Genomic DNA, 10,480 nt, shown 5'->3' on the forward strand with positions numbered 1-10,480 from the left:
TCTTTTTTTTTTTTCCCCTATTTCGGCAACCCATTGCCAATTTTCCTTTTTTTTTTTTTCCTATTTCGACACTACATTGCCACTTTTTTTTTTTCTTTTTCTTTCCCCCTATTTCGGCAATCCCATTGCTGTAATTCTCTTTTTTTTTTCTTTTCCCTCCATTTTCGGCAATGGGATTGCCACAAACCTTTTTTATTTTTTCCTTTTAGGCACTCACGCGCATGGGCACTTAGTGAAGCAGGCAGGGTTTGGGCAGAAGGAATTTCGGCAACACTGTTGCCGAAATTCTCAAAATTTCTCTCTCCTCAGTTTGGATTTTCTCTCTCATACTTTTCTTCGAATTTCGGCAACACTGTTGCCGAAATTCACTCTCTCTCCTCATTTTCCCAAATAACTTCGAACAGTGACTATAACCCCAAAAAACTTCATTTTTACCAATATTCACCCAAAAGACTCTCCAAAATCATCCCTGGGAAAACAAAAATCTATGAGAGTTCCCAACTGTCTGCTCTGGAACTTGTAATTTTGAGATAATGATAAAATTGAAAATATTTATTTACTAACAAGTAAATTACAACACCACAAATTATATCACCACATGTAAATTACAACACCAAATCACCAGTGACAGATTTGATTGATCTCACAATCAATACTGATCTCAACTTCTTTTTTAAGTCTATTAACAAGTTACACGCCTCCAATGGGTGTTGTGGTGAACCCACAACCAGATTTTCCAAGCATTCTTATGGGAAACAAAGTGCTATTTGAGCTGGAGCTCGTTGGATGCAGCCTGAAACAAAGTCCAGTCACCTAATCTCACAATTTAAGAATCATTGCTCATAGCATGACCCTGCACCAGTTGGAGGGCGCCGGGCATATTTATTTGTGGCTGGAGCAGCTTGAACCCCACGCCTATTCAAGAGACATCTGAAGTATTGCAACCGGGGTAATGCAGTCAAGGTAATATTTCCTGTGGATATGGCATCCCTTCTGCTCCACATGCGCTCTATAGGAAACAAAGTGACCAATGGCATTCTTAAGAGCCAATAATAGCCCCCAAAAAAAGTAAAACAAACGGGGGAACAAATGGCATCTCTTACTTAAGACAATCATTATGAGTTTCCAATATATTGCAAAAGCTAAAAACAAGTGGAGAATCAACACAAATGAAAACATTGGATGAACTTGCTCACTCGTTAAGACATTTTTGCAAAACTCAAAACACTTGATAGTGTTGGTGTATGCATTCATCTTAGACACCAACAGTGGAGCTGCTAATCGAATTGGTTCATATTTTTTGACCACCACATTAGTCACAACTAATTAGACTCTCCCCCCCGCCCCACCCTACCCCAAAAAAAGAAAAAAAAAAATTGAAAAGATCACTACCAGTTTCCTACCGAGAAAAACTTGAGGAAAAGGAAAAGAACAAGAACAAGCTTGGACCACTAGGTTTCAGGGAGGTGACTGTGCTCAATATAACTGGTATTTGTCACTTCATGTCCTAAACAATAAAATAGTACAAGATATATTCATTTTTTAACCCAGGAAAATCAGTATATACCACTGAATGAAATTATTTTATTTCTTTAGGAAGTCCAAAACACCCCAAGAAATCACTAGTTCATTTTTGTGAAAGCCTGTGTCTCCACCAAGATTGTCCTAAGGTCACTAATAAGAAGAAACTTAAAAAAAGCATGCACCATTCTCCAGCAGTCGCAGGTTCATAAAGAAGTTAACTCCAACAAGGCTACACAATTTCAGTGCCTAAGTCTTAACTGATGATTTATTTTCAGCAGAGACGTACCTGCAGCTGCTGCAGCTCGAGGCCAGATTGTTTGCTGAACATCTGATGTATCTGCTGTCTCACCCCACATGCAAACTTCTCCACCAAGCACAAGCTCTTGCTTAGAAGAGTCATTTATTCCCTCTAGTGGCTCAGCAGTGTAAACTTCATTCCAAGGGACATCCAGATGGTCTAAATACCAAAAACCTTGATTGCTGAAAATGCATTTAAAACCCTTCGCAACAGCCTTCGGACAAACCCCAGCGCCCAACCTATAGTAACATGCAAAAGAATTTTAAGTTGACACAAACAGACATTTGGAAATGTGAAACTGCTCCAGGGAAGAGAAACCCACCAGTTATGCACTACAGTCCTTGGATTAAGGTTTTCTGCAAACGTATTGAAGGTTTCTTCCCTGAGATGTGAAAATTCAAAACTGTCATGAGTTCAGTCTATATTAATAAAATGACAGAGTATTGAGGAAACATAACCATGATTAATATGATCATTTTATTGAAAAGAGGTTCATTCCAGTACCTAGGGAGTATACTAGAGCAACTCCTAAAGGATTACATTCTAATAACCATGAATTCTCCTTCAATAGTTGATTCTTCTATTTCCTTATGGATATTAGCAGAATAATGATTATTCTTGCTCAAGGTGTATGTAAACTATGCATATCAATTTTTTCATTTATTATTATTTTCCATGTCTATCCTTTAGGTTGATATCCTAGAACTTTCCAAACTCTCAAGTAGATCCTAACAAGTAACACCATACCAATTGACAGGGGTCCAATTTTTTGAAATTGCTATTTCTTGAGCTTTTAGTACAAAATATTTGTAGGCATCCTTAGCAGTCATGTTCCGGTCCTGAAGCCTGCATATTAAATAGTAGACATACAGAATGAATGTTAATCAAGGTCACATAAACACCGTACTCAATTCAGACATGGAGACATTTGATCAGGACATATTCTGAACCCAATATTTCAGTGGCCACTGCCTACAAATTATTGTAGCAGATAGATAAGAAAGAGAACTAAACCAATGACTGAGAAAGTTTCAAACAAACATGCCATTGATGTAACCACAGATCAGTTCACAAAACTATCAGTGGGGGTGCTAAATCAAAGAGTAAGATTTCTTACAAGACCTTGGTAGAACATGTCAAATATTAATCCTTTATTTTTATCAGTTGGGGGGAGAAAGGGATGCCCACGGCCACAAGGGGGGCGGGGTGGGGGGTGCCTAGTTTTCAGTAAGCCAGCGTCTAAAATTGAACAATTTTATAAACCTAAATTTAGTTGATATAGGGAATGAAGCATTATACCATCCAAACAGACTTCAAAATACCAGCTTTTTGCCTAGATTTGTTTCTTCTTTTTTTACAGTAATTATTTGAGGACTAAAATTTGGATGAAAAGGGTATAGAGTGACATGTGAATGCAACATCATGAATACCTAGATATAATTTGAACAAAAAGGGTCAAAATAACCACAAAAATGAGGTATCTCTGTGAATCATATACTGTGCCATTTGCTTCCACCTAGATTACTTTACTGTTTCAAGCCACATATTGCTCAACTAATTCAACTGTTTGGACCTTAAGTCATGACATAACAAGATTTGTAACCAAAACAGTTGCAACATGTACCATTGCTTCACATGTGGAGTAGTGCTCCAGCAATCTGTCAAATAAAATGATTTGTTGTTAATAAAAAATAAGAACCATAGTAGCACATAAGTAATACCACAGAGAGAGAGAGAGAGAGAGAGAGATGAAACACACAATTTCTAATCAAGCAAAGAAGTATGAACCGTATTATCAACAAGCACGTCTGGTTTATTTATGAGTTCTAACCATGCAGTCGGAATTTTTGGCCAATGTTATGACCTTTGACAAAATGAGTTACAAAGAAACCATTTCTATGAGATTTCTAGTGCCTGAGTAAGCTTTTCCATTGACCAAAAGATTAACAGACAGAAGAAGTTATTTCCAATGATTTTTTTTTATAAGAAAAGAGAATCAAGTTATTTCCAATGATTTTGAGTTCCAATGTTTAAAAGGCTCAAGACTTTCATCTCCTCTAAGATAATATTTTATACTATAGATGGAATTGCCATAAGACTAAGCTTGGAATAATTATCGCAGGAAAGAGAAAAGCTTTTAGTCTCAGATTGGTGCAAACAGTAAATAGTTAGAGGAAAAACAAGAGCAAATACCAAAAGATTCAACAACAGTGATCTAGGTTCAACGTGGGGCCTCTTGGCATCTTTCATAGGCTACTTTAGTTTATATTGTCTTAGTATTACATTTCTTTAGGTTAGAAAGTTAATTCAGTTTTCATAAAGTTTCACTAAGATAGAGGTAGTTTTGTAACTTCTAGATTTTTCTGGAATGGGTTGTAATGTGGCTGACCCTAACTAGTTTGTTGAGGATCCAAAGTCAACCCCAAAATTTTGGGAATAAGGCTTGTGTGTTGTTGTTGTTATTGTTCACTGCAATGGGTTGTTTTGGAGGCTCATAAGTCTTATCTTATGTTTTAAGTCCTTTTTCTGTTTGGTTTGGATATTAATTTGTAGTCATTCTAGGAAAAGGTTATTTAAGAGTCGACAACACAATAGTCTATAAAAGAGTCTTTAGCATTAAATAAAAGACATAACTAGAGAAATCAATTGAATAAAATTCCAACATCTTATTTTAAGCTTTAAAGGTGTAACCTTCTAACTAAGTGTGATTGCGTGCTAAACCTAGGTGTGATTGCCTAGGATTTACCTTTATTTGTTTCTATCTCTATTCACTGTTTTAACACCAAACAGCCATCAACTCATTCAAGATCCAACCTTTTTATTACTTAACCTACTAAACCATTAAACATCAAACCCTATTCAAGAAACCCTTCAAGATCTCATTAAGAACCCTAAATTAATGCTCAATTTTGTAATGAAATGATTGGAATCGGAATTGAATTAATTCGAGGTAGACACCCTCCAAGAAGACGAAAAAGGGTGGAGAGAATTTAAACATGCGAAAGTTGTGTCATATTTCTTTAATGATGAAGTGCCATGGATTACATTTATTTATACAAGTTACTAGCAAGGATTATTGGCCAAAACAACCAACTAAGAGCATTTGCATCAAGTATGCTAAAATAGCATAAGACCCAAAATATAGCTAAAGAAGCACAAAAATCACCCACATCAGATCATGAACAGGTTATGTTGAATAGGATTTTGCTACAGTGCTTGTCAAAATTCAGGACACACTGTAGCTTACTCAAAACATTTTTTTTTACATATCCCGAGGGTGAAGAAAGAGAGTGGATGTTGGTTGTTGTGCGTGAAGAGAGATAAAAAAAAAATTTGAAAATAAAGAAAATTTGATATTTTAATGAAATAGAGTACAAAATAGATAATCAGATGTGGCATTTTGAAAAATGGTTAACTAAAATAGAAAAAGCAAGTTCTTATTCTAAAATAGACAATAAATTTTGTATAAACTTAAATGCTCTAACAACTTGTAACCAATTCTGCTCCACTTCTTGCAATCTTAACCAACTTGGCCCCGCTTCTTGAATTCTTACAACTAACTTGACTCTTCCTAATTCTTTACAAGGATTGCTATGTGATTACAAGAATTACACTTATGGTACACTTAATTCTTTACAAGGATTACTATGATTACAAGAATTACACCTATAGTACACACTTGGGCTCATTACAAATTCCTAAAGATCCTACATCAAAATTCATATCAGAACCCATTAGGGCTTTTACTGTGTCATAGTTGTCAATAACATGGAAAAGGAAAGGGAAAAGGAAAAGGCTAATCATTTTTGGTGATTAAAAAAAAATTTTATTTCCATACATTCTTGAAATGTAAGATCATAAAATATTTATTTCTGGGTTACTAATATTATGTCTTTTGTCAACGTAGAGATAGCAGAATCTTAGCTTGCAACAAGAAGGCCATTCAAACTCACCTGTATTAACTTCATCACCACCCAAGTGGAAGAGCTCAAAGGGGAAAATTTTTCTCATATCTGTAAAATACAAATTTTAAATAAATGAATTTAGGGAGAGGAGAACAAAAATGTACAACAACACAATACATATTGCATCAAGTATTACTTTTTATATCTTTGCCCTTTCCAAATTTTACTAAAAAAATTTCCATGTTGCTGTTAAGTTCGTATGCACACATATTTACACCATGATATCATATGGTATTCCTCCACCTTTTGATCTTTGAATTATGTGGACGTCTATGAGGATAATGCAGCTAACAGCATATGGACAAACAAGGCTATTTTTTTTATATATAATATCCATATAGTATATTTCATAATTTCATTGGGGAGGGGGGATGGACCATGGATGACTGCCTAGAAAAGGTTTTAAAGGAGCTTAACCTGTCAGAATCCCAGAAATCACATCAAAAGTAAAGTTTTTTGTGACATCAAGTGGCTCTCTACATGAAGTAGAAGGCCAAAGATTAGGATATCCAGTGCCCCTGCATTGAAAGTAGATCATAGATCAACCGCTTATCAGTTTAAGGAAATAGATAAATACAAGATTACAATTGGGAACATTCTTTATTTTTTGGTGTTTGAACTCTTGAATCTTTCCCTATGACTTTGAGGAAACAGCTTAAAGGATAATTCTGAACTCCCAGCTCTAAGACTTGCAAGATAAGAATTTCTAGAGCAGGATTTTTTAATCCATGATTAAAAAATTGGAAAAAAAATGTTACTAAGTATATTTTCATTTGTCTTCTTGCCATAGAATATTATGACAGAATTACAGGATGAGGGCCAGAAAGCTATATTCTTCCTATTGGTTAGGATCAGGTACTAATATAATATGCCAAATCCAAGCCTTCTTTAAGAAGATTTCTTGAGCCTAAAAAGGTTTCTTTTCCAGTCTTTGGAAACCAAGAGACTCTTAGCTTGAATATCAGATCATAATATCCGCTTATAATAAAATAGTGGACATCAAGTTATACTTTACCATGATTCTGCATGACCAGGGACATCTATTTCTGCCATGACATTGATGCCTGTTACACACCACATAAAATAATCAAGAAAAAGAAATAAAGGCATTCTTTCCCCAAGGATTCAACCCCTTAAATACTTATTTAGTAGCTAAAACTCGTTCTAAAATTCTACGTCTATTCAGGAAAACATTTACACTTTGTCATTCCCATCCAATCATGAGATGCCACATTTCTATTGCATAAGTTCTATTTGAAGATGGATATTTTATGAAATTTAAAATCTGTAAAGATTGCTGTTTATGATGTATTACTCAAGCTTCAACAAACTATAAAGATATAACGCACCTCTTACTTTGGCAAAGCTTCACATCAATGGATGGAAACATGAAAAAGGAAACACACTATTAGCCTATGTCAGACTCATAAATGAAAAAGTATTAAGGAATATAAATTAGAACATATAGTAGCCATGTACAAGGAATGTCAAATATACTAATAATAATAATCATCTGGTTATAGCAAAAAAAAAAAATATTGTTGTTGTTTGTTTATAGCAATACACTTTCAGGTCTCACATTTTTTACCCACTGAAAGCATCATTTTGAGTTCCCTGTCTTTTTTCTTAAGTAACATCAGATTATGTTTTTCATACTATATATCACTCTTTGATGTCCCCAATCTATCATGAAATTTGCTGCACCTCTTATGACAAATTAGTTCCTTTTTTTTTTCTTTTCTTTTTTCTTTTTTTTGCTGAAGGCAAATTAAGTTCTTTGTTGAAGAGTAGCATCATATGATTTGATTAACTATATATTTTCAATAAATTGAAATCAATCTGATTAGAAGATTATTAGACAAGTAACTACTTATGAAAAAATAATTATTAGACAAGTAACTTCAACTGATTGGAAAGCTAATAGGAATACCTGGACAAGTTGATGAATTTATTTTAAGTTAATGAATTACTTCTACATATAAGACATTCCAGGTATCTTACTTGACAATCTCATACGCATCCTCAACCGTGTAACGCTCCCACTTTGTATATGAACCTTTCCACAACTTTGGATATGCAGGTACTTCGAGTGGAAATGCCTCCTCGTCTATAATGTGCCAATGAAAGACATTCTACTGAATGCAATTTTCAGTATCAGAATTACATTATAAAAAATTTAAGAAGCAAAGGATGATATAATTATCGGTCCAATTAATGAATTTAATTATGAAACACAACCTTGACAAGAATACCAAGTAACAAATCTTACAAGTTTAGCATACGACATAGATTCAATTATCTGCTTAATCACATCAATCGGAAAGTAGTGCCTCGATGTATCTGCAAAACAATACCAATGAACATGGTTATCAAGCAACACTCTAAGACACAATTTTCTTTATAAATAAAATAAACTTATTAAACAAAGGAGCAGTTAGATTACACAGGAAGTGTAACCTCTAACCAACTAATCCTAACCATTTACAATCTGAAATTCAACAAATCTATGAAATCTACTAAAGATACATTCTAGGACAAAATTATAAACAAATTTCCAAAGTTTACTTTTCCTGACAAAAACTAAATGTAGCATACCCAATAGAAGCCCACGAAATGCAAATCTCGGTTTGTCCCGGATGTACCAAGGAGCTTTGTATACTTGCACTGACTTAGTTCCATAATCAAAAGAACATAATTGGCTGAATGTCTGGAATATTATAGAAACGTAAGAATTAATGAGAAATCAAATGACCCATATGGATCAATACAATCACAACCTTGCATATGCATGTAAATGCAGGTGCCTACTCTAATGATAAATCATAATCATGCATTACCTCCAATCCTCGCAATGCGCCATAAACAGTATTTGCCTGCAATAAACAGAGTATCAACATCACTAAAACTCATCACTGACCACCTAGAGTGAAAATCATAGCACCCCTTTAGTCCTTCCATCCAATCTCGCCATTAGTTTTAAAAAAATTTCGCTTTCCAAAACCACATCAATTTCATAGACTTAACATCGTGGACTGGAGGCGAAATCAAAGTTAGAGCGTGTAATTTGTAATTCAGCCTTAACACAACAAAACATTGAGCACCAAAGAAGCTAAACAAGCAAAACCACAATCTCTAACTCCTTCAAATTACCTCAATCGTCGCCTCCCCAGTAATCGACTTCCCATCATTCTTCGAAACAAACAAAGTATAGCTCTCGTCCACACCAAGTTGAAGCTGAACACAAACAATCAAATAAAAACACTTCCAATTTCACACAAACTACTTAAAACATTCAATAATTTATCGAACTGAACCAAATTTTTACCTCTTCGTTATCCGAATTAACAATGATCTTCAATTTGCTAATATCATACACGGAGCTCCTTCCCGTGAATCTACTAAATATAGAGATTCCACTAGTGTGCTTGAATATGATCGCTCTGTATCTATCAAATGCGGCTCTAACAATGGCGGAGTTGCCGCCGATTCCGGCGACGGCGAGAGATAGGTCCGGGTCGACGGAGAGCGTGCGGTTGCCGGAGGTGAATTCGGAGGGTAGAGGCCAGAGGTAGGTGAGCGAGGCATCGGGCTCTGGGACCGAATTGAGAGCTAGGGTTTGTGAAACGCAGAGGGACAAAGAGAGAATTAGGAAGAGGAAATGGGATTTGAAGGGATCGAACAACATGGTGAGTGTTCAGAGGGAGGGAGAGAGTGAATTTTGTGGGTTCCCAAAATGTGTTATTGGGTTTGACTAGTTTTGTGCAAAGCTGGTGAGACTGATATAGAGGAGTAGTTGAAACATTTTGGAAGTACAGGTAATAGGATGAAAAAGAAAAAAAAAAAAATAGGAAGATAAGACAAATGTTTTTGTTTTAATGGAAAGAACAGACAAATGTTTAGTTTATAAGTTACGTAGTAATTGATTTCTTATCTTTAAATAAGGGATTCGAAGTTGAGTTTACATATAAAATAAATCTTAGATTTGGTTCTTACTTTTATCATAAAAATTAATTGGTGTTGATGAGGGTAAAACTAACGTGACGGTCTAGCTGGTATGATTAAATTAAGGTGACGGGCAATATGGTTTAAAGGGGACGGATCGGTGGTAGACGGACGGGAAGAATTTATGCATCGCTCTCCAGGCTACCTCAAACCACGCTATGAGATTAGGGCTGACATGGCCTTGAGTGTGATTCACGCAAACGTAAATACGAAGAATTCTTGCGCTACACATTAGCCTTAATCAAAGGAATTTTATAAGGAAAGAGTTTTGATCATGAAAGGAAAGAGCTTGGTAATCAAGGAAAAAAGGCCGACTCTACACCCCTATAAATACATCCAAAATCCCCTTGACTAAAGGTACGCATATCTGACTCAACTCTATCACTTTAGGGTTGAAAAGAAATTCTAACTTGACCTTCGGAGGGTTTTCGGCCGGCACCACACCGGTGCTCTCTTTGAGGTCTATTTGTTTTCTGTTCGCAGGTTTAATCAGTTGTGGAGGGTGCTTGCAACTTGCTGGTGATATTCTCAACCTCATCAGGTGTTGATAAATATAAAGAGCAATCACTAAAAAAAGATGATGCATAGATAGGTGGGAGGAAGCACACAAGGTAGATGCGATGCTACATGTAACCAAAAAAAAAATTTGGTAACAAAAATATAATAGTATAATTTTTCAAGATGACATAAA

At 35.3% G+C, this 10,480-nt stretch overlaps 1 protein-coding gene across 1 annotated transcript; it reads right to left on the bottom strand.

The window, feature by feature from the left end:
* Positions 1 to 523: 523 nt before the first annotated feature.
* Positions 524 to 9,629, bottom strand: LOC142640534 (beta-hexosaminidase 1). Its single transcript, XM_075814666.1, has 15 exons — positions 9,113 to 9,629; positions 8,938 to 9,021; positions 8,625 to 8,660; positions 8,383 to 8,494; positions 8,057 to 8,127; positions 7,789 to 7,919; positions 7,137 to 7,153; positions 6,803 to 6,851; positions 6,205 to 6,305; positions 5,776 to 5,835; positions 3,447 to 3,480; positions 2,570 to 2,668; positions 2,145 to 2,204; positions 1,811 to 2,061; positions 524 to 1,009 (listed from the first exon to the last, which is right to left on the bottom strand). The coding sequence occupies exons 1-15, from the start codon at positions 9,470 to 9,472 to the stop codon at positions 834 to 836; spliced, it is 1,641 nt and encodes a 546-aa protein (XP_075670781.1). The 5' UTR covers positions 9,473 to 9,629; the 3' UTR covers positions 524 to 833.
* Between the last annotated feature and the right edge of the window lie 851 nt (positions 9,630 to 10,480).

Source organism: Castanea sativa, chromosome 6, assembly GCF_040712315.1.
Source record: "Castanea sativa cultivar Marrone di Chiusa Pesio chromosome 6, ASM4071231v1".
Lineage (NCBI taxonomy): Eukaryota > Viridiplantae > Streptophyta > Magnoliopsida > Fagales > Fagaceae > Castanea > Castanea sativa.

Excerpts from the sequence above, each read along its gene's own strand:
- LOC142640534 (XM_075814666.1), bottom strand. The coding sequence starts at position 9,472 with ATGTTGTTCGATCCCTTCAAATCCCATTTCCTCTTCCTAATTCTCTCT. Across the intron at positions 9,022-9,112 it reads TTAATTCGGATAACGAAGAG|CTTCAACTTGGTGTGGACGA; the intron begins GTAAAAATTTGG and ends GTTTGTGTTCAG. Across the intron at positions 1,010-1,810 it reads TCGAGCTGCAGCAGCTGCAG|AGCGCATGTGGAGCAGAAGG; the intron begins GTACGTCTCTGC and ends TGTTTCCTATAG.